Source organism: Balearica regulorum, chromosome Z (genome assembly GCF_011004875.1).
Source record: "Balearica regulorum gibbericeps isolate bBalReg1 chromosome Z, bBalReg1.pri, whole genome shotgun sequence".
Classification (NCBI taxonomy): domain Eukaryota; kingdom Metazoa; phylum Chordata; class Aves; order Gruiformes; family Gruidae; genus Balearica; species Balearica regulorum.
The window spans coordinates 34,241,253-34,265,555 of NC_046220.1; the positions used below are offsets into that span (position 1 = coordinate 34,241,253).

At 43.8% G+C, this 24,303-nt stretch overlaps 1 protein-coding gene across 1 annotated transcript; it reads left to right on the plus strand.

Annotated features, from left to right (window-relative positions):
- Positions 1-809: 809 nt before the first annotated feature.
- PDE6B (phosphodiesterase 6B) lies at positions 810-23,769 on the plus strand. The gene is made up of 22 exons (XM_010309455.2): positions 810-1,318; positions 3,627-3,779; positions 4,117-4,206; positions 6,646-6,786; positions 7,839-7,913; positions 8,004-8,068; positions 9,133-9,199; positions 9,345-9,392; positions 9,574-9,723; positions 10,709-10,852; positions 11,430-11,495; positions 12,113-12,259; positions 13,830-13,937; positions 14,917-15,026; positions 16,040-16,127; positions 16,716-16,816; positions 18,216-18,323; positions 19,062-19,125; positions 19,881-19,955; positions 20,886-20,969; positions 21,251-21,407; positions 22,583-23,769. Exons 1-22 carry the CDS (start codon positions 908-910, stop codon positions 22,639-22,641), a joined length of 2,511 nt encoding a protein of 836 aa, XP_010307757.1. The 5' UTR covers positions 810-907; the 3' UTR covers positions 22,642-23,769.
- The last annotated feature ends 534 nt before the right edge of the window (positions 23,770-24,303 follow it).

A 24,303-nucleotide genomic window follows, 5' to 3' on the forward strand; every position in this document is an offset into this window, starting at 1 on the left:
GGGTATTTTGGTGTGGGTTTGTTTTGTTTTGTTTGATTTTGTTTGTTGGTTTGGTTTGATTTGGTTTGGTTTTCTGCAAGGCTTCCCATGATTCCTCAGAGTGTTTAAACCCAGCCACTCCAACCTGAAGCTCTCCAGATTCCTTCCTAAAGGGATGCCACTAAGAGACATATTTTTCTCTCCTGATTCTTACTAGCAAAAAGAAGAGGCCACAGACTCTGCAAGTTCAATTAAAATCCTGGACTAAAGCATTCAGAATTGGTGCCTCCATTTGAGAACAGCCCTTACAGCAGCAAATAAAGAACCATGCAGTAGTAGAGGGAGCCCTGAAAGAGCAGCACCACCTCACTGTTTTATTTCTGACCACTGTGCTCTTTTGTGAAGAATGCACTTCCTACTACTGCAGGGAGCTGGGAGAGCAGAAATAATAAGATGCTCACCTTGTTAGCCAAGGATTAGGCCCAAGCAGTATATATTTAATTAGACTTTAAAGAGCTTATTTCAATGTTAGGAGATGCAGTTCTTCCCGGTTGCTGCTGCCTCAGTATAATTGTTCCAGTAACTGTTCTGCTCATCAAGAGAAAGGAGAGTGTTTTCAGACATTGTGAGTACTTAGTTTTTGTTTGCATTTAGATTAAGAAGAAGAAAGTTGACCCAAAGCTCTTGTAGAGGTCATCTAATCTGTTTGGTTGAGAAGATCTGTCCTCCCACAGACTCACCTTCAGCGCTATAAAGGAATACCTCTTCCTGATGACAAGCTCTCTTTGCAGTGTTACCTCCCCCTTGGTCATTCTAGAAGCAACGCCTTCTACTACAAAAATTTAGTAACTACAGCAGAAATTAGAGTGCTGTTTGCATAGACTACATCCTTGGACCACTACCTACCACAAGACCGAGGGCATTCACAATGAGCATTAGTGAAGACGACGTGGAGAAGTTTCTTGATGGCAACCCTGCTTTTGCCAAGCAGTACTTTGAGAAGAAACTGAGAACAGAGTCCTGGGATAGCAATGAGAGTGACATCCTTTTTGAGTTGATCCAAGACATGCAAGAAAGCATCAACATGGAGAAAGTTGTTTTCAAAACCTTGAGAAGAATCAGGTCCCTTATTCACGCTGACCGCTGTAGTCTTTTCATGTACAGGCAGAGAAATGGCACGCCTGAACTAGCAACAAGGCTTTTCAACATCCAAGAGGGAAGCACCCTGGAGGAATGCCTCGTCTCCCCAGACTGCGAGATTGTCTATCCATTGGACATAGGCATTGTGGGCTACGTTGCACAAACCAAGAAAACCATGAATATCAAGGATGTCAGTGAGGTAGGTTGGCCATTTATTCATTCACATGGTAGAAGAAAAGCTCACATGCTTACTAGTACAAAGGGGTCAAGAGGTAGCAGGGAATCTCATTGCTTGGTCAAACCTCTTGCAGTGTAATAGCTGTGTAGTGGAAACCAAAGCACCAGGAACAAGTCTGTAAGTTACTTCCAGTTTCATTTATGGAGTGAGGTAAAGCTAAGCACATTAATTATTACAGTAGGTGTTAATGCCTGCAGACAAGTGCACTGTCACACCTTGCCTGTCTAATTAAAAAAAAAATAAAAATCACATCTAGTCCAGCAGAGAAGAGAGAGGTACAGCCAGATCTGCGCTGAACACACATGGAATTTTCCACACACATTTATATTCCGTGAGTAATTGGCAAAGAGAGAGAATTCGTTTACAGCAAGTCCAGAAAGGGTTTTGCACCATGAATGACATTTGAAAATGTTTGCTGTCTGATGAAGCTTGGGCCAAGGGCCTGTAGAGGCATTTTTATCAACCAGAGGGAGTGGACCTTAGAGCAGGTGGGTTAGTTAACCTGTATATGAGTGATCTTCATCAGAAGCAGCAAGAGATAAACCTTGACCAAAAAACTGCTTTCAGCAAACACTGCATACTGCAATACCAGGAAGGATCCAAGGAATTTTAATGTTTTATTTTTATCCCTTCATGATAATATTTACCCCCCGTAGTCCTGGGTTGAATCATGTAACTCTGAATGGCAGCAATAACAATCCACTTGTTCTAATCATAGGTATAAAACTAAAATCCATGTGACCCACATATGGCATTTGGGATTACTCTATCTATTGTTTGCTAGTTACAAAGAGACCATCTGTTTATCCATCCACTTGTTGCTCAATATGACCATATCCAAATGCTTCAGCAAGAACTTCCTTGTCCTCCACAGAACATATTGAGACATTGATTTGGTTTTGCAACCATTTTTTGAGGAGGGGGAAAAAAAAGACATGAGAATGTGAATTAAACTTTTTGAAGCTTCCTGGCTTCAGACATTTCTCAAAAAATATGGAAGGATTTCAGTGCTGTGAGCCAAGTGCTGCACTCCAACTCTGGTGCTTTCAGGCACTGCCATAAGGCAATTCCTTTGAAGGATACCCGGAGACTTAATGCTTGGTTTACCCCAATTGGCAGGGAAGGTCAGCAGTGGGGGACGTGTGGGGAGAAGCTGCTTTAGGGAGTAATTATTCTTTCTGGTGCAGTCTTCTGAATATGATCAGAGCTGTGGCGCTTTTTCTAACCCAACTAGAAGGAATTGCAGCTGACAAGTTATTCAATGGAGTAGGGAGAAGATCTTGGCTCAGCAAGACCATCCCTGCACTCCCAAGTGATGATGGTGTCAATAAGGCCCTGTGCAGGCAAGATCATCTGCCTTCCCCGCACTACCCTGTCTCAGCTTTGTTTTCTTTTGGGATGGGGGACAACTGGTTGAGTTCCCTTTGTGTTGCCCCTAGAGCAACCTAGCGTTCTCCCAGTGGCTGGAATGGTGATTCCCCCATGGGCAGGACTCCCTGGGCAGCCTGGTCCATAGCAGTTCTATCTGCACATTGCATCCCCTGCCAAAATGTTCCTGGGGCAGAAGGGGGTGGGCCACTCTCAGGGGCAGGGGGAGAGTGCAAGGAATCACATGCTGCTGTTGCCAGCTGCATCCTCTGTTGGGATACCTTCCCTATCATCTACCATCCCATGCACAAAGGCCTAGCAACATGGGAGGGAAAGCCTAGGATAATATTTTCAAGAGAAATGAGGGGTAGATGGCTTGATGGAGGCTGCAAGCCGACAGCTGCTTCAGGGCCTGGGCAAAAGCAGAAGAAAAATGAGAGTGAGTGAACTTCCCAGTGACTGTACCAAACAGCACTGGTTCATAAACTCTGGCTACGCAGTGCTGCATGGTAACTGGCTGTACCCCCTTCGTAGTGTTAATGAGAAGTCAGAGGAAAGGATGGAGGAGGTAATATGAAGGATGCCAGTGATATGAGAATGACCAGTGGAGAGTCTCCTTGTTCTGACAGAGTTTGACATGTTAAAGCTTATGATTTGCAAGATCTTTGCAAAAAGTGAAAAAGTGCATGTGTTGCAGTCAGAAGCCACAGCATGTCCTCTTGATGGAAGCTTTAATCACCTGTATGTTGTCTAGTTTTCTGCTAATTCATTTATCTTCCTCAATAATTTTTTAAGCAAAACTTTCTTCAGGCAGCTTACTTTGAGAGGCTGTGCTTTGACTTGGTTTTAAGACTACAAACAGTATGGAAAATGCTTAATTTGTAAATTCTCTATTGAACAGTGTGCACAGTTCAGTCCATTTGTTGATGAGCTCACCGACTACACTACGAAAAGCATCCTTGCGACACCCATCTTGAACGGCAAAGATTTAGTTGCTGTCATTTTGGCTATTAATAAGCTGAATGGCCCACACTTCACCAGCTCTGATGAAACAGTAAGTGGTCAGTAGCTTGGTTTCTATCAAGCAGTTGTTGCTTTTGCCATGTAACACAGACTCTTCTACACTAGGGATCTCTGTTGTAGTGAAGCTCCACTGGTATGAATTTCCCTACAGGGGACTCATCCTTTAACAGAAGAAGCTTATTATGTGGATGCTTATGTCAGAAATCTTTCAGGGAAGTTACAGTGGGATAAGCCTTATCTTACACCCAGTGCAAAGCAAAGCATTTATGCAGGGGAATTACCATGACGTTGCTAAAGGGGTGTTATGAAATCCAGTACACACGAGGCTGCTACTGCATTTGACTCAATCCCATTGTTTGCCTTTTCAGCTTTTCCTGAAGTACCTGAATTTTGCCTCTTTGAACTTGAAAATTTATCACTTGAGTTATCTTCACAACTGTGAGACTCGAAGAGGCCAGGTAAGAGTGAAAACACAGATTAGGCTATAACCTAAAATCAGATGAGTGCATTCTTCTGATTCCAAAGGTGTAGCTGATCTGCTTCAGTGATTTGTGCCTGAAGAGCAGAAAGAAAAAGGTGCCCTCATCCACTTTCAGATACTGTTCCTTCCCCAGAGTCCTTCATTAGTCTCTCTTCCTGCTGCTGTTGGCAAAACTGCACGAGCTGAGGCAGTGGCACCAGCTTCAGCAGGACTGAGCTCCAGATGTTTTGTTGAACTCAGGCTGTGAAACACTCTCGGCGTCTTTAACCACGTCAGCCAGCAGCACCAAGAGGTTGCCCAAAACAATTCAGAATGTGGTATTTTTTCCTTATCTGCTTATTAAAAAGTGCTATTGAGTTTCTTCTTGGCACCAGTAAAATGATTCTTATATGCCTGTTGTATTGGCTTCCCTCGGTAGAAATTAACATAGAAGAGGGGTTTAGGGTATTTTCAGTTGATACAATTCAGCCACCGTTCTTTTCCATGACTTGGGTTATGAAAGGACTCTCAAATTTATTGGGATGGATGTGAATCCGTGCCATCACTTTCTACAGCAGACAACGTCCTGGTTGTCATTGAGGACGTGCAATTGCATCCATGCCTCATGCATATGCCATGCTCTTGTCTCCAGTAGGGGTTCCCATGGGGTATAAACATCTCTTTCAGCAAAGTGGTTGCAGAATGAAAGTTTATTTTAGAAGCTTTGGGACAGCATTTATACTTACTAATTCATTATCTCATGTTCTTCATCTAATTTTTTCAGTAATCAAAAACATGAACAATGGTCAGATGATACAGGCATATAGCAACGCTGGGTAATTCAACTAAAGTAGAACTAGCTAAGGTTTATTCCTGCTGAGGGCTTAGCAGTAGGGCTGCAGAAGGTAAGGAAGGAGCTAGAAGACAAGGTGGAGACCCAAGAGGAGGAAGGTCTGATGTCGCCCGTAGGGTGCTCTGGTCTGGGGCTGGCCTGCATCAGCAGGTCCCACAGAAAGGGAGTAAGGCAAGAACCAGACACAAGACACACTCCTAGTGCCATTAATAGTGCAATTGTCAGACCTTTGGGCATCTAGATCCAAAGGTCTGTGTGAGAATTAATATGGTTCACTGTGTTCGACTTAAAAATACCGAAGTACAGAGTGAGCAAATGACATTCTCAAAGGTGGTCTAGGATTTTAATATTGCAAATCCCAACTGCAAAGACTGGGAGATACTGTAAGTAAATGGCCTGTGCAAAGAAAGTTCAGTCTGCTTGTGCTCAGGTACTGTGTAAGAGTCTTCTTAGAACACCATATAACACATTTTGCCCGATTTCTTTACATTATTCCATGAACTGGCCATTCTTCAGGTGTTTCTTTCAGTCCTCACCACTGGGCTTCTGGCTTTCAGCATTACTTATTGCATGCTGTAAAATGCCAAAAATAAGCCATTGCTCATTTTCCTCTAATGGTTTGTATAACACTATCCTATCTGAGGGATGCTCAGAGGCCAGTGACATTGAACATATCAGACTTTATGAGAGTAGCAGAGTTGTCCCAATTTACAGATTAGAAACAGAGAATAATGCAGCTCAGAATTGTTAGAAATATCTACCAGTGCCCAGTGAAGAGGTAACACACATTTTTCCTGATGGTGGCCATGTAACAAGACTTCTTATTCAAAGCACGGGTCCAGTCGGCTTCAGGTAGCAGCTCTTGGTGCTTCTGAAGCACTGCTCCTGATGTCTCCTGGGCTCAGAAAGCAAAGCACACATACTTAGATATAGGCACTTATGCACTAGATAAGCTAGGCAATTGCATAGGTGGCTTCCTTACCATGTCAGAGAAAATTAAGTTCTCCCTTAGGCCCACAAATACCCTCCTTGTGCCACCAGAAATACTTGTCTACTTTGCTGCATAACATCCATTTTTACAAATGAAAGAGCCTAATAGCAACAGCTTGCTTAAGCGTACATCTGCAGAGCACGGGACGGGACAAGCATCATTAGCTGATATGCATGCAAAGCGGCTGTGCAAAGACTTTGAGGAAAGTGTTAATTCAGATATTTCCAACTGCAGCCTCTGGAATTTGCAACACTTTTGGTGTTAACTGTTTTTGGATGCAAGTTTTTACTTATGGGTATAAAATGTATGTGGGACCATCTCTTGATCTGGCACTACTACTTTTTTGTGCTGTATTTGTGAGACTGAAATTCTACATAGCACTCCACGATGACCTGACTCTTCCTCAGTGCATCTTTCCCTAGCAATTCCCAGTGTGAATAAGCAATGCTTTTACATTTTACAATATAGGTTGCTATTGCACTTTTCAGGAACTGTTGTATAAAAACTCGGTTGTTTCCTTGTTACTCGAAATAAATTTGGGAAGCCCAGCTCTCCGGGAGGGGCTATGCCTACATTTAGATTTTATCCTGCAGGTGCTGTTGTGGTCAGCTAATAAGGTTTTTGAGGAACTGACAGACATTGAGAGGCAGTTCCACAAGGCTTTTTACACGGTGAGAGCATACCTGAACTGTGACCGGTACTCAGTAGGTCTCCTGGACATGACAAAGCAGAAGGTGAGTGTTCACATGTGTGTTGTACATCTTTCTGCATAACTGCTATCCACTGAGGGGTGATATGTGGAGATAAGTGCAAGAGGAAGTGCAAGCTAGCTTTGAGTCATTATTCCTGCTTTGGTTGACTTTTTTTTTTTTTATTCCATTGTGCAAATGAAGAGCCTGGGATAAAGAAAAGAGAGGGAAAGGAAAGAGCTTATCACTAGAATGGAACTGTCGAAGGAGCCTGAGGCTGGGATGACAAAGGAAGGGCAAATGTGTCTGACCATGGCAATCCTGGTTAAAGCCTGCAACATAAGCACAGCCTCACAAAGTCTGTGGATATCAGAAGTATAGTGAGATACCTGTGGAAACCCCTAGCAGTGAAGCAGCCACCTTCTGCAATAACTCATCCATGTGTATGTTATCCAGGCTTTTAGGTGAAATTTGGCTTCATAAAAATGCAAACTGACAGAAGCTGTTACTTCTGCAGCTCTGATTTTGTCTGATAGTTTGCAGCTTTGGTAAGCTTTATGTGGGAGTTACACAGCAGCCTTGCTACAGGAGCTCTGCTTTATTCCATGGTCAGCCTGACCGAGGCTACCATGGACTTGGATCTCCACCATGTTCCCAGAGCCTTTATAGCATGCTGTCTTGTGAAGAGGTGTATTAAAAGATCATTAGTGTGCTAAAGACACTTTGATCAGCATTGTAATGTAGCATAAGGGAAAAAAAAAAATCAAATCACTTTAGCAAGCTAGCAGGTAGTAGATCAGCCCTATGATCACACTCTGTAAAATGAAGAACACATAAAATATTGTCAGCCCATGCTGTTCACTGAGTGAAGCAGCATCCTGTATATAGGCAGTATATGACTATATACAGCCATATAATGCACCTGAGACTTCCTGATTTAGATATATCATTCTGCTGCCTAGTATTGAACTAGTCTTATTATTTCATGCCTTGTTTACACAGTACCAAAACCAGCATGGTAGAGCAGTAGTTACTTTGAGGCTCAAGGCAGAATGCACTTTTCTACTCTAAAAATACCTCTTTCATTTTAAAACCAGGAATTTTTTGACCTGTGGCCAGTCCTGCTGGGAGAAGTTCCCCCCTACTCAGGACCTCGAACCCCGGATGGCAGGGTATGTGAAAGCCAGATTTCTTAAACTCTCTCCTGTCTGGCTGGATTGCCCCACCATTAATTCTAACACCACTCTTATTTCTATTTGTAGGAAATAGTCTTTTACAAGGTCATTGATTATATATTACATGGAAAGGAAGACATTAAAGTCATCCCGTAAGTGCCCAGTTTCTGTATGCTAGGTACTGACACAGAGTGTAGCTAAAACCAAGGTTCCCCATGATTTACAGACACTTATGAGGCGATATCCAAAGGACTGATAGAAGACTGGGTAAGAGAGCCAGAATTGAAGTTGGTGCTTTGACTTACATTTCTGTGGGACAAAGATTTCCTCCAGAGCATTGGGATCCTGGCTTGCAAGTCAGGGTCTAAAAGTCACTGCAACCAATGATTCTTTTTAGATGCATGAGTGGACTGCCTTGACCGCCTGCAGTTTTGCCACTCGCCTTGCCAGGCTGAGGCTTTACTCCTCCTTGGTACCTTCCCTGGGTCAGCGGGTCACCCTATGCAGGTTGCCTTTGTATTGAGGCACCTGCTGACCCAGCCCTGCCCCTCACCCCTCTATACCCTCCCAATTTCTCATGGTCACTCCTGCTCCCTTGTCTGTCCTTCAGCTTCCTTGCTATCTTATCCTCCAGTCACTGACCACACCTCAAGGTTATCCCTGGCTTTTCTTCCTTTCTTGACACCACACTGAGACATGCTCTTTCTGAAAACCACCCTCTCATTCCACTGAATTTTTCAGAAGAGCCTTGAGCACCTTGGACAAACCTGACATAACAGGAGTTTTGCCCAGCTGTGGTCACACCGCCTTGCATCAGTGTAAGTGCTGCAAGAAAGGCTCCCATTGCTTAGGCACAGCAGTCTTCAAAAGTTCAGGCTGGCAGACACCCTTAGCCAGGAACTTTCTTATCTTTCTCTGGGCTGAAGGTCTGAAACATAGTCCCCACTCCCAGGAACAATTTTTTTCCTAAAGTCTATGCAGGTGATGATATTTTATGAGTTATTCTATATTGAATCCTTGAAGGAAAAGTATTTACTTACGTGAAAATTTTTGGCTTGCACACATGGGTCCTTTGAAAGTAACAGGACTGCTTAGTAACTGAGGGTGAAACATGTAAACATGGATTGTGCAGTCAGCTGGATACATTTCAGCTCCATGATCATTCTTCCATAAACGTATATCCTTAATTTTCCTTACACATTTTTCTTTCCTTCAGAAATCCTACCCCAGACCACTGGGCACTAGTTACTGGACTGCCAACCTATGTGGCTGAAAGTGGATTTGTAAGTACTTAATTTAGGCTTCATCAAGGCTTTCTGAGATGAAGTCATACTAATGCTGCTTTCTCATCCATTCAGGTTTTTGTTTTAGTATTTAAACTTCTCATTGCCCATATTGTAAAACTTTTTCTTTTGTGTGATCCCCTAGATTTGCAACATTATGAATGCAGCTGCAGATGAGATGTTTAACTTTCAGGTACCGTGAAAACTTCCAGTCCCATCAAGGATTCTACTTTGCTTGCAGAAATGTAATTTAGAGTCAATATTAGGCATATAAATGTTTCTTTAGCCTGTAGTCTTGATGTAAAATTAAAGTGCTGATGTATTTAGAAAACACATTAAGTACATGATGTCTTTCTGCTTGCTGTTGCTTCAAGGAAGGTCCTCTAGATGAATCAGGATGGACTGTCAAAAACGTTCTCTCCATGCCAATAGTCAACAAAAAGGAAGAAATTGTTGGGGTTGTCACATTTTATAACAGAAAAGATGGGAAACCATTTGATGAACAGGATGAGACCCTCATGGAGGTATAGTTCCTTGCTGGAAGTAGTTCATATGTTTGAGAGAGGTCACTATTGCTCATTGTACATCATCCCCCAGTGTTTTGCAGTTAATTAAGTTTCTTTGTTTCTTACAGAGGTGTTATGCATCAGCTTGAAAGTTTTGAAAGGAACTATATGAAATACTAGGGGTTTTTTCAGTCTTGGAAACCCAGCTGTGTTCTCATCATTTTGTTTCAGCATTCTTGGATTGGACAACTAGCCATGAGCATCTACGATGTACTAACATGACCATTCTGACCGGTGTTCACATACATGACAGCTGGCTCACACTGCCTGGGCAACTCCCTCAAGAAATTATACAGAAATTGTCTGTGTAGCTAAGATAGATACAAAGGGTGGCCAGCTACTGAATCTACCAACAGCATCTATAATTAAAGACTTTGCTGCTTAGAAATGCTCCTGTGCTAGTTTCAATCCAATAGAGGCGTTCAGCTCTTGGTATGCTATCAATCAGAACGTTTCCTGAGATATAGGCTTTTCTTACCAAACAAAAAGACTGCAAAAAAATAATGGGTTTGAACTGGCCACTGGACAGCAAACAAGTTGAAAGCAAACACAGGGTGTGAGTACACATATCTGAAAGGTGATGAGACCACCTTGCTCTCCCTTGATACAAGAGTTCCTGACCTGCTGTCACCATTGTGGCACCAGCCTTTCCACAGGCGTGGAGACACAACAACACAGAAGTAGCTTTCCATATGCTGAACTGGACAGAGGGTCCTCCAACCTCCAGAGCAATCCAAGCCTAGGCAGATTCAACAGCTGGGGAGCTGCTCTGCTGAGGAGCAAGAAGTGGTTGGGAGCAAGCAAACAGTTGCTCATTGCTAGGCTTGTGGCCACAGTGAAGCTTGTGTTTCTCTAAAATATATCATGCGGTGTTATATTTCTGTGTCTTTGAGGAGCACATGTTTTAGTTATTTCCCCATTTCCTTCTTTTCCTCTCACCAAGTCCTTGACACAGTTCCTGGGCTGGTCGGTACTGAACACAGACACATATGATAAGATGAACAAGTTGGAGAACCGGAAGGATATTGCTCAGGATATGGTGCTCTACCACGTGAAATGTGACAGGGATGAAATCCAGGAAATTCTGGTAATGCCTCACAACATGCAGCACACCCACAAGTGTACTGGCCTGGCCCCTGACTTAGGGCATGGACACAGGTCTCCCATCCCATGGAAATGCTTCCAGCCACCATGGTGTGGAGGCAGCACCTGGGGCGCCAGTTACTGTACAGTGGCAGAACAAGTCTTGGTTTTAACTCTGAGTCCTGCCCTCCACCTTGGCACGCTGCCATGCTGCGTCCTTTCTGATTTCCTCAGCAAAGCCAGCCCTGGAGGTGTGCTCACGCAGGGCAGGGCTGTAGGGGTGGAAGAGTAGCTGATTTATTCCCCAAAACCATCCCAAAACAGAGGATGTGGAGTTAGAGGTTGCAGCTGGGACACTGGCTCTAGGGATACATTTGCAAGTGGGAGAAACACGAACCAAAATCAGGGAGAGGGACAAAATTTTTACTAGGAAGAATGGGTTGAAAGACTAGAAATAGAAGTAAGGTCCAGCAAGAAAACACAATTTGCATATGAGAGCTGCCCTAGATTGCCCCAAAGCTACACAGTGCGAAGTCCATTGGGGTTCAGTCATCAGTTTAACATGTCCATGCTCTTTGCAGCCAACACGAGAAAAGCTGGGGAAGGAGCCAAGTGAGTGTGAGGAAGAGGAGCTGGCAAGCATCCTGGTAAGAGCAATGTACCACGGGAATGGGCAGCCCTGACAAACAAGTATTGCCCAGGTGGATGCAGGAAGAGCTCCCAGTGTTTGTACACTGATACGCATCGACAGGGCACCTGGTGAAGGGTGAAGCAAAGCACACCCTGCCCTCCTCTGCTGTGTGAGTGTGAGGTTATTATTATCAGGTGCAGCGAATGCCTTCCCCAGCTCCTGGGGAGTACCTGCTCTCTGCTGCTTTATCTCAAGGGGTTCAAACTCCAACTGGAAACACATCAGCCACCTTGACTTGTCACGCATGCTGTTCTCCGGAGTAAATGTGAAGGGCTGTAAGTCTTCCCCTGTAAGACCTGTCAAGTTTGGACAAACTGTATCAAGTCAACAAGAAAAGTGCTTAGCAGAAAACAAGCAATATTTCATGTACTTGACTAAAAATGCCCTCTCTGTTACTCCACTAACAGGTTTATAACGTAAAGCTGCATTTCAGTCTATTTATGTGTTATATTCTAAAAGGAAAAGTTCCCAGCAGTATCAGACTGACGATTTTTTATTAAGCAAAACCCATTCCAGGTGTTTCTAGGGATGGCATAAGTAGCACAGCAATAAACTGTCCCACCTCTCTTACAGAAAGAAGAACTCCCGGGGCCCACCAAGTTCGAAATCTATGAGTTCAGGTTCTCTGATTTTGACTGCACCGAACTAGAGCTGGTGAAGTGTGGCATTCAGATGTACTACGAGCTTGGCGTTGTGAAAAAGTTCCAGATCCCACAGGAGGTAGGAGCTGGCAACACCCAGGGACTGCTGTCTTGGATGGCCAGCAGACTCGTCGCCTGGCTGATGTCCCTCCACGTGCCCTGTGCAGCTCACGGGGCGGGCAGAGGTCTGGGTTCACAGGGGATTGCAAGGAAAGGGGCATGCATCCTGAGCCCCCTCACCCCAGTGAAAGCAGGGAACCCCCTCTCAAAGCCCCTGGTCACTACACATGGGTTTGGAGCATGAAGCTGTCCTCTTCTGCTTCGCGCTGTCTGCTACAGGTGTGGGCTTGCTATCGGGTCTATATAGGTGGGGGCTGCACCACGCAAAACATTGCTTGTGCTTGCTGGGATACCACTCACAGACGCAGTGTAAAAGCAGTTTCCAGGTGCAACACAGGGCAGCGCGTACTTGTGTGCATGTTTTGTTTGCTATAGTTTCCTATAGCTTTCAGCCAACAAATGCTAAAGCTCACACTGGCGGGTTCCTCTGCTTTTCTTCCCCCTGCAAACACGGACCTGCCTTCACCGGGTGCGGTGGTGCCCGGCTCCCTGACCGCTGGCAACAGGAGTGGGGTGGCCCCGAGCGAACAGGGACCCCGTAGCCCCCGATGTGCGAGTTCACGGCTTTTTCCGCAACTCAAGTCCCTGCAAGATTTGTGAAACTGGCGTTTCAGCAGCTCTATTGCTCCCGAAGGGATTTCTCAGCACATCGTGTGAGGTTTATTTCCATCTAGTGGGATCTGGAGGTAACTGCAGGAAGAGTTTTCACCCTGGAAAGGCAGGCTTACTTACAGGGGAGTAAGTAAGGGGGAAGTGCAGGGCGCTGAATGGGAATTACTACTGTCCTTCTTAGTTACAGCATGTCGATGTCAAAAAGTATTCGTAGTAGCTACTCTGGAAAAGACTAACCCTTGATACAAGTGTGAAAAGTAGTCATTCTTGGCTGCCACTCCGAGCAGTTGAGATTTTAAAAAATGAATACTCATCCATGATTAATTTGCTCTCTAATGAGAAAACCAATATAGCTACAAGAGTTAGCACATGTGGAGAAGTAGAATGCAGAGGGGGAAGATACCCCCTTGTTATTTAATGCCCTATGTGGTATTTGTTTAGGTGATATAAACACCACCCATCTTTACATTTACAGAGCCATATCACTAGAAGAGAGGTATCAGTAAATCTCCAGACATGGGAGGGACAAATCTTATGAGTGACAACATAGAGAAACACAGAAATTCAATAAATTCAGAAACAGTAGGATGAAATTTCTTTTCCTCTAGACATTGTTGTTGCTTGTTCCCCCCACAGGCATCTCTGTGATTTTATTTTTCTTAAAAAAAAAAAAAAAAGAGAGACAAAGAGAAAGTGAAGAGCTGTATTTTAGTGTCCCCTTTAGGTCTCCGCTAGACTTTACTATAACAACACCATCAGGGGAGCCTGATGATGTTACAGCTTCTGATTCCTTTCTGGGGCCACCTCTGTAAAGCTGGTCTGAACCTCATTCATGATTTCTGTACGTGGTCTTTATTGCAAGAGCAACAAGCAGCAGCTTCATCACACAAACTAACATTCTCTTCCCCAATTTGCAGGTTCTGGTAAGGTTTGTGTACTCCGTCAGCAAAGGCTACCGGAAGATAACTTACCACAACTGGCGCCATGGCTTCAACGTCGCGCAGACCATGTTCACACTCCTGATGGTAAGGTAACACCACCCCAGTTAATCTGTGGCACGACTTTATTTACAGGAAGTCTTCAGTTGTGCCCTGGAGATATGCAGGGCTCCCTTTGAATCCTGGTGTAGGGTAAGAGTTTGTCACTCCTAGCACAGGTCCTGCTAAATGAGGTCTCCATTTGCCTGAAGTGACAGTGCTTGCATTACACTTAAAGCCACGGCTGATACTGCCTAATGAATGAAGTGCTTTAATTCTCATAGCTACAGATGTGTATGACATTGAATAACCTCCAGATTAAATCATTCTGCAGGGTAGGGGACAGATAGTACAGGACTTCCCTTCCTCCAGTAGTTTCTGACAGTAAGAGCCAGACTGAAGTTAGCTGGCTGGGATGGAGACCACCTCATGATTTCCATTTCCAGGCAGGACAGGCACAGGTGTAAGTCTATTGCTAGTGTGAATGTGGCAAGTGACATTTCTCACAGGATCTCAGGGCAACAGGTCCCCCAACAAGAAAAACAGGTGTCAGTCTGCTGCTCCACACCAAGGATGGACTAGCACCAGGACCCAGTGCAGACAGTATGGCCCACACAGCTGGCAGAATAATTATGTCTACCAGCCCCAGGCAATCCTCTGGGCGATTCAGCTTGGACATCCCATTGCTCAGAAAGTTGCAGACACCCTTTGCAAAGTACTTTGTGTCCAGTGACTGGAGGGACACTTATGAGAACCTGGGTGTCCCTAGGGCACGAGGCTGCTATAGCAGGAGGGCATCGAGCACATACGCACAACACGCATGCCTACCTGAGTCCGAAATGTTTCATTTCCAGCTGCTTCCCCATTTTAACCTAAAAGTGAACTGTGTATTGCGTTTAGCTTCACAAGTATTTTCAGTTCTCTTGGACTGTTTCAATGAGGAGATCCCCAGCACAGAGCAGTCACAGCTGAGTACGTTTTCCCATAAGAGATACTAACAGATGACATGCAAATTCTCACCCTCCAGACTGGCAAACTGAAGCGTTACTACACAGACCTCGAAGCCCTTGCAATGGTAACTGCTGCTCTGTGCCATGATATTGACCACAGGGGAACCAACAACCTTTACCAAATGAAGTAAGCACTTTCCTTCCATTTCAAACCATTTACTGTTGCTCTCGTGTGGAGTTGGATCAAGCTGTGCTCACACCAAACTCCAGTACAGCTCTGTTGGTTTTATAGACAAGCAATAATGACCTTCTTTTGCAAATAACCTTGTTTTTCAGCTTGCTACAGCACTTGGGCTTATGCTTTGGCCAGTGGGGAAACTGAAATTTTACAGTGCTCTCTGAGGCTTTTGTTACCCCCTACCAAACCTCCTTTGGTTGAAGCAACACCCTATGTTACCATTACAGGGTGGAACAAGTGCAGCACAGGCTTTCAGTGGCCTGAGCATGATAGGAGACTCAGGATGCCACAAGGAGCATCCTGGACATAAGAAGCCTGCTTTTTGATGGAAGGTATCAATGGAGAAAGCACCATGCATGGTACTGACCTCACCACCTGTAGAAACAAAGCACCTGAGAGTATGAGGGTGCTGCTCTCAGTAGGTGGTTACTAGCTACACAAAAACAGCTGCATGATTTCATTGACCAGTTAAGTCTGTGTTGCTCACTTAAAGTAGTGTCAGATCACACTGATCTGGCTTGCTGGATGTACTGTCTTACTCTTTTCTGGAGATTTGGAAAAATATAAGTGAAGCTGGCTGGTGTTTTGCATACGAGAGGGTCTTGCTTTTCAGCAAGGAAATTGTCCAAAGACTGCTGATTTTTCTGTTCCTATTACCAGATATCAACATGTAGTTATTCGGGAATGAGACAAGTTTACAACATGAGCAATAACAGTCTAGTCATAAACAACACTTTGGGTGAAATTTGTAGTTGGAAGAATGTTTTATACAGTGTCAAATAGTTACAAGCAGTGCGAAAAGCCTTTTATTAGACTGAAGTCATTAATTAAAAATATTACTCTTAAACCTTTTAAAATGAGTTGAACTTGCGTGTATGACAAAATTAAATATAAAATGGGACACTTCCTTTTATTTTTAAGTGCTGAGCTAACATCTTTAACTTTTTCCTTTACGCAACCAGATCTCAAAACCCTTTAGCTAAACTTCATGGATCCTCAATTTTAGAGAGACATCACTTGGAATTTGGAAAATTCTTGCTTTCTGAAGAGGTTGGTAATGAACTCCAGTGTAAGAACATGAATAATTTACTTTCAGGGAAGTTTTTCAAGCAACAACGAAACTGTCAGCTTAGCACAAGACCTTTCTCTGGATTGGATATCTGAGGAACTACAGCTGCCTCACTCCCCACATACTCTACACTCACCCAGGACCAAAACACATAGGCTTCCTAAATGAATGACTCGGTTTCTTCAGAAGCCATATTGTTGTACTCATAGGAATACATTAAATACAGGATTGTCCTCCTGTAGCCCCTCTGACAGGGCCAAGGCTGACAAACTCCCCCAGCTAACTTTTCATTTCAGGCAAATTCACACTGGGGCCAGGGGCCAGGGTTTGGGCACACGCTGTGTGACAAGCTTCAGGGCACTGACCCTGTTCGGTAAACAGAAGGGGAGGCTAGGCACCAACATACAGTGAATGGGCTCATAGCCCTTGCACCTTAGGGGAGCAAGCTGAAGCTATTAAAAAAAAAAAAAAAAAAAAAAAAAGTGAGCACATTTGAGAAAGGGAGATGGCCAGTAACTCATGACACCACAGTGCTTGGATTTCGCAGCTCCCTTTCCTTTGCTTTTCAGTCGCTGAATATATGTCAGAACCTCAACCGCAGACAGCATGAGCACATGATTCACCTGATGGAAATTGCCATTATAGCAACAGACCTGGCACTCTACTTCAAGTAAGTCGGTCATGTTACACTGTGTGTGAAGGGCAGAAAGCAGCTGGTACTTTACAACAGCACAACGTGATGCCGTGCTCTGAGAGCCTCTGGTGCAGCAATCCTCTCCACAAACACTGCCTCCGCGAGGCTGCTTTTAATATTGACATCAGAGCGGGCATGGAGAACTCAAACTGTTCAAAAGAATTTTGAACTTTTACTTATTAGATCACATATATGACTTTTTAACCCTCTATTTCCAATAAGGCAGTGCTATATGATCTAATTGAAAGAGATGTCTGATTTATCTCTTTCCACCCAGCACTTCAGCACTAAAAATACTCCTAAGTTGCGAGTGTCTTGGCCAGGGCTACATTAACTTCCCTGGGAGTGCAGCATAACCCAAATAACAAGTGGCCCGTTTTAGGTGAATATCCAGTTCATAGTCTATTTCACACCCAAAACCCAAAAATGCCAAACATCTTGGAGGCGCATGTGCTGACTTCCTGGGACATAAGACTGGAAGTCAACAACATATGACTTCCTAATTAGCAAGGAGCTTTCAAAATGTGCTTTCAAAATAAAGCGCCGAGACCAGAGACTGCTGCTGTGTTTTGCACTGAAGAATGATTATGCAAAATATAAGCAGTCCACAAAAAAGGAATATGAGGAAGGGTGCAATACCCAGTCCTCTTACTCCAGAGGTAGGGTGTCTATATGGGAGCAGATGCCACCACTTCCTTACCTTGTGGGAACAAGCCAGTCTTTGCCCTCCTTGGTCCATGGTCTGCAAGCAAAGGCTTGGTTGAGATCAGACCCAGGGCAAAATGATATGGACAGAACATGTATGCAAATTGCTTTGTGGATCTGGCCTATATGTCTTCTCTGCTAGCACTGTAACAGCAGATTTTTTCCAGATTTCACACCACTCAAAACATGGGTGTGTTGTGTATAAACCCTCCCCAGAATATGCTGCATATATTTACATATATAAATAAGGTAAACAAGGTGAAACTAAGTATATGAACCCAGGTATCTTTACAAATACTCCAGCCAGCTCTAGGTTTCCAGTTTGCTTAACATTCAGGCAAAAAGCCTTCTTGTGCTGCCAACAAACATGGAAGCATTTCTCAGCTGACATAACTTGCAGTAGCACATAGTTTCAATTCCTGCTCATGTGTCACCCCTATACTTATTTTTAAGTCATTTACAATAGTTTCCCCTACTTAAGAGAAGCAGGTGATGGTGCTTGGTTTTGTTGGGGGCTTCCCTGAGAACTTAAATGCCAAGACAGCAACTACTGGAAACCCTTCTGGAAGGGTTATCAATGCCAAGATCAACCATCTGTTTTTAACACACTTGTTTCCTCATTTTGGAGCTTTTTTTCTTTTTCTTTTTCTTTTTTTTTTTTTCCTCAAAGAAAGAGAACAATGTTCCAAAAGATCGTTGATGAGTCCAAGACGTATGATAGCATGACTGCCTGGACTGAATACCTGTCTCTGGAGACGACAAAGAAAGAGGTTGTCATGTGAGTAGTCAGCTCTGGAAAGGTTAATGATTATGGTCACCTCTGCCATCCTGGTGAGAGCTCCAGAACATGCCTTGCGCTGCACTTAGCACAAAATCAGTACGTGATATGTTACTGTCCACTCAAATCTGATCTGGAGAAGCAGGGAAAAAAGTTTAAAGTCGTTATTCATACAGGTGAGTGACTGGTTTTGGAGTGTCCTGGTCATATACTCCTAACGAGATGCAGGATTGCTTCTGGCCATGTACTCCTACCAGACCACCCTGCAGGCCACAAGCCAGGGCAGACTGCAATAGCAGATCTATGGGAATCCAATTCATTAGTTGTTCTTCCCAGTGCCAACCAATCTGAATTGCACAATGCTGTTGTTGTGATGCTTTACAGGATGCTTTGCACTGGTGATGAAGTGCACCCACAACCTCACTGCAGTCTGCACTGCTACACCTCCGTGAGGGAGCCAAAGATGTTACTTCAAAGTCATAAAGTTCAGCCCAGCAGTGACTAAAGCAGCAAACATCCTAGTGCCAGAAGCAAGCAGTTCCCTAGCTTTATTCCATTTTAATCAAGAGAGCAATCCTTGATGAGTGTCCCAGTCAGAGCCAACGCTGTTACAGCAGCCCATCTTTCTTTATCTATCACTTCAGCAGGGTCGGGGGGATACCTGACACGGTGTTGGGGAGCCTGCAAGAGGTACAGTGCAGGCTGTAGAGAATAAACTATTTTCTTTCCTGGTTTTAGGGCCATGATGATGACTGCCTGTGATTTGTCAGCAATCACAAAGCCTTGGGAAGTCCAGAGTAAGGTCAGATGCTTGATATACTGTTAAATTTCTCTAGCTTATACTTAAAGGAATGAAATTTCCTGAGCTGCCTAGAAGCTGCATCAAAGTCTACTACCAAAGCTACCAAAAGGACTTGAGAATAACTATGGTTTTGATGGATAAATCAATCTTTAAGATTGTAGTTGTGAATTCTGTAGAAAATTCATGTTTACCAAAAAAAGAAAAGAAAACCCACAAGTATATAGCTTCTTGGGTTACAGCGAGGGGTTTTTGCATGTAACATACAAGTTGTTTTTTATACAGCAATACCTACTCTTTGCTCAGTTGTTTGATTTCCTTTAGGAGTTCCTTCCTGAACTGTACTTGAGCAATTGCTAAGAAACATTAAAATTTAAAGGATCATAAAAGAAATAAATCCCACCTTCCTGTTCAGTGTGGAGAAAGGACACTGAGAAAATCATAATAGACAGCCATACCATACTTGGTCTTTGTGACCAAGAGGCAAATCCTTGAGGGGGACACCCTGGAAACATTTCTTAATAGATAAGCAGTGGACTAAAGAGCTCCAGTGCAATAAGGTTGTTTGAGCTGTCACTACACGGGTGCAACCCCATTGCCACTTCTGCTCTTCCCAGCAGAAGGCTGGGGCTGGGTTGGACGTGAAGCAACAGAAGGGCTAGAAGTGAGATTTGCTTCATAGTGGAGACCTAAAGCTCATCAAGTTAGAAAGCCAAAGTCAGTGCTAAATTTTCTTTTTTCCCTCCTTGGCAATGCAGGTAGCTCTCCTGGTGGCAGCTGAGTTCTGGGAGCAAGGAGACTTAGAAATAAGCGTCCTTCAGCAACAGCCTATTGTAAGTACCATGTGAGAGCCAGACAGTTCAGTTCAGACAGCAAGTCTCAGCAAAGACTCACTAGAAGCAATGCTGCTCTGAGAGTGCTGTGAGTCTTCCTGAAATCACCATGTCTGACAAAATCCATTGGAAAAGTGGGTACTCAGCTAGGGTAGACCCTCTGTGACAGAGCCGCTTGTTCAGATCTCCATATAGTTAGATGGGTCCCACTAGATGTCAACCAGCAAGGAGTGACTGTCTCCTGGGAGAATTTGCTGGTCCGTAAAAGGAAAAAGGAAAATGAAATACATACATCTTAGAGGAAAGCAGAGTTTCCAATCACAATAAAAACTACAAACACAAACTTCGTAGAGCCCAGAGATTATTTCTGGCAAATGGAAGTGCACTACAGTAGTGTTTCTTAACATTTTTTTTTTTCTGCTATAATAACAAATACTTAAAATTCACATTGAAAGAGCCAAGAGTCATTCCTTGATGTGACTTCCACCTGTGTGGTTTCGATTTTCTTTAAGTAGACTTTCAAACACATCCTCTACCCACAGAGGCATCACAAATGATACAGTAAGCAACAAGGCCTTATAAGAATTTCATGTTAAGTTATGTTTTAGAGAATTGAAAACCTCTTCAGCACTTTATAAAATGAACCTTCTCTCAGGTGTCCGGTTGAGAGGCACAAGGGAAAAACTCTCTGTCCTCCTCCCCATCCATAGGAACTGAAAGAGCTGTCTAAAATTTCTGCTAAAACAGCAAAGGAAGTGAGCCCATTTCACTCTGTGCAGCGGAGGAAGAGGGCTGTGACTGACAGCCTTCATGGATGGCATGGCAGAACTGCCAGGCTGGCACAACAAGGCAGTTTTGGGGACAAAACAGAGAAGTATTTTTTCAATGAAGTGTTCTCATAAATCATGGTGAACTTGTGTCCTCCCACAGCCCATGATGGACCGGAGGAAAGCTGCTGAGCTTCCAAAGCTTCAAGTGGGTTTCATCGACTTTGTGTGCACGTTTGTCTATAAGGTAAGCAAAGCACACCCTTGCACACCCCATCCTTCTCAACAGGGGTTCAAATCCCAGATGAGTGAGTCCCGATGCAGCAACACCACTCATGGGGAGAAGGACAGGTAGAGGAGACAACAGCTGCCCCTCTCCAGGACACTGCAGTGTGGTCCCTCTTTGTGCCATTAATGCTTTCCCTGCATGAGCCAGCCAGGGAGGCGAGGTGTTGGGGTCCGTCCAAGGGTATGATGAACAAGCACTGCCTCTGTGCTGCATTGTGCTGATGGGTGTGTTTTGGTCAGGAATTTTCCCGTTTCCATGAGGAAATTCAGCCTATGCTCGATGGGCTGCTGAACAACAGAAATGAGTGGAAGACCCGTGCTGATGAGTATGATGCAAAAATGAAAGCTCTGGAGGAAGAGAAGAAAAAAGAGGAAGAGAAAATGGCTGCAAAGAAAGGTCAGAAACAATACTTATATTTTAATTCCTAACTCAAAAACATACTTATGCAATACTCTCCCAGATCTGCAGCAAGCTTTGCTGACATGGCAAAGAGTCAGATGCCCAGAACAAGTTTCCTCATTCTTACTCCACTGGCAAGGTTGAAGACACCTTGTCTTCAAACCTGACACCATGACAGGCTGTCAAAAAGGCCACCTGCTCAAATGCCAAGGGGCTAGTGCCTGAGGAATTAGTGAGACTACATTCAGCACAAGCACCCATGCAGCTGGGGACAGCAGAAAGTCCTTTGCAGTGTATGTATGTCCCTGGAAAAGAGCAGGGAGACATCCCTTTGTACACAGGGGCTGTGGCCGATGTGCTGTGCCACAGGTCATGAAGCAGAAGGAGTTAAGAAAAACTAGCACACTCCTGGGGAGAACACTTGAGGAATTACAGTTCATCCCATTTCTAGACCAGATTAGATACCACCAAGAAGCAAGTAGTAGCAGTAGTAGTAATAGTAGTAGTAGTAGTAGCTAGTAGCAATTTTTTTTTGTGAAATCCATTTTTCTTCTTCTGTGGGCTCAGCCTGGGTAGCACTGAAATATATCAGCTGTAGCGAGCATTGGGTGAAAGCTTGTTTGATAGCCTGAGGATTTGTTTGACTCTCAGAACGGTGGAAGCAGAAGGATCTCCTGGCCTCTCCCAAGTGTCTGAGCAAACATCCATCAGAAGTTAGTGCCTCCACTCCACAGAGACTGTATCTGAAGTCTCCTTTTGTTCCAAACTGGACCAAAATCCCAACAGTCCATGGGGTGGACATTCCTCAAATAACACAGTTTAGAGATTATTAGAGCTATCTAGATGTCTAATCTCAGTTTAATTCATAGTAATTAGCTTAAAATATCAAAAGTAAGTGTTTTAGTATGATTTGGAAAATTTCTGAAGAATTATTTCCTGACTAAGTAATTGGTATCTGAGTGAGGAAGGTTACTACTAACTCTAAAAAACTTTTTCCAAGCAGCCTTACATGTACAATTACTTTGCACAGCAGACAGCTCTAGATATGGGTACTATAGGTATGACCTACATTGATCACTGGATAACTTAAAAGTGCTAAAAAACCTCTTGTAATGACTGAGAAGGACTTTTATGACTGTACCTCTAATTCTGTGTTTCTTTTTATATGGCAGATGGAATAACCTGTAATGGTGGAACAGCTCCAGCTTCCAAAACCTGTAGCATACTTTAGACCTATTATCAATGCAGTATATGCCACCCAAAATGACAATGCCCATGCTTTTAAAAAAACCCAAAAAAGTAATCATGGCATACAAATACATTCCTGATTGGACTGTTCTGCCACTTTAATTAGGTTTATGACCAACCAGGGAAGGGCTAGATCTCGTTTGCCTTAATTGCATCTCTTCTTGACGGTGAGGAGCCAGTTCTGGCCTGTCTCTTGCTCCATTTAATGCACCTGATGTCAGATGGCATATGGCAAGTCAGAACATGCAGTCCAATAAATCAGGTTGCATGGCTATGGAAGAGCATTTCTCCTGCACTGAAACACTTCTTACCCCAAAGCTAATGGGCCAGGTGAATTCACACCCTGCTCCATATAACCCCACGTGATTGACAATGTATGCAACCATAGCCCTCAGAGTAGGAAAACTGAAGAAGAGCCAAATTTATTATATCTAAGCCTGTATCTGCTAGGATATCAGAAAGAAATCTGTGGGTAGGGATAAAGCATGAAAACTGACCATAGTAAACCTTAGAACTGCTCTAAAAAAGTTACAATTCCATGTAAATCCAAGAAATACTCACAGAGATAATAGTTCTGCACTTTTTCAAGAATTTGTATAGGTTGCTGCTCTAAAGCATGGAGCCATTCATGCAACACCCAGTAGCTGCCATCTTCACGAGCAGGAGCCACACTGTGCGCTAACCGAGGCTTCGCTCTGTAACACAATTGTAAGAAGACAGTGTTATCATTACCCATTACAGTTCCAGTTGCAGTTACCCAAGAAACCTGAATCATGGCATCTCCTAAATTTGTTCTGTTTTGCCTCATAATGCCAATGATATTTAATACAGTCCTCTTCCAATCTGTACCACCCCTCCTTCCTTTCCTTGTCCTGTTCTGAGGTGTCTGGTTTTTAGATTCTCCTCCAGACTTTGAAAGACTGATGACTTGTACTCTTTTATTTCAGATAAAAGTTAGTTTTCATGTTTATTCATGCAACTGTATTAGAACACTCAATTACACTCTTGTAGCAGTAGATACCCTTCTCTGCTCCTCTCTCTCTCTTTCTTTTTTTTTTAAAGTGTTTGGAGATCTGTTTTGCTGGGGATTTTCTTCTTCTTCTTCTGTTAGTCCTGCTACCTTCAGTGCTTTTACCCTTCAGTATCTCATTTTGCATTACAAAAATACTGCAAGTAAAAGGAGAACTAGAGCTATGGTAGTATCTGGTGATCATTTATCCATGTCTCAGTGTAGCAAGTAAGATGTAATCTTCTATCACTACGCAGCAATTCTGTGAGCAGCAAGTTGTCTTTCAAGAAAATACAGAAACCTGTCCACTTGCATGAAAGCTAAATATGCCACTAGTAACGACTTCACATTGTATGTCTCAGTTTCATTCAGAACCATGTAGGAGGCTTTCATCATACAGCATACAAAGTGGCCCATCAGCCCGCATGCACCTGGGAGCGCAGCTCACCCCGCACAGCATCAGGGTGGGCATACTGCTGTGTATTTCTGAGGGGGACCACATATACACGTGGAGGGGTGTCCGTGGACATGCAGGGTGGGGTGCCAGTGGAGGAGGCAGTTTCTCAAGGGTGACCCATTTCCGTGGGGGCAGGAGTATCTCCGAGGCTCCTTTCTGCAACAGTGGGGCTTGGGCAG

What these genes read in the sequence shown, in the direction of transcription:
- PDE6B (XM_010309455.2), top strand. Translation starts at nt 908, where the DNA reads ATGAGCATTAGTGAAGACGACGTGGAGAAGTTTCTTGATGGCAACCCT. An exon ending in GAAGACATTAAAGTCATCCC is followed by an intron (nt 8,069 to 9,132) that starts GTAAGTGCCCAG and finishes TCTTTCCTTCAG; the next exon opens with AAATCCTACCCCAGACCACT. An exon ending in AGGAGCTGGCAAGCATCCTG is followed by an intron (nt 11,496 to 12,112) that starts GTAAGAGCAATG and finishes CCTCTCTTACAG; the next exon opens with AAAGAAGAACTCCCGGGGCC.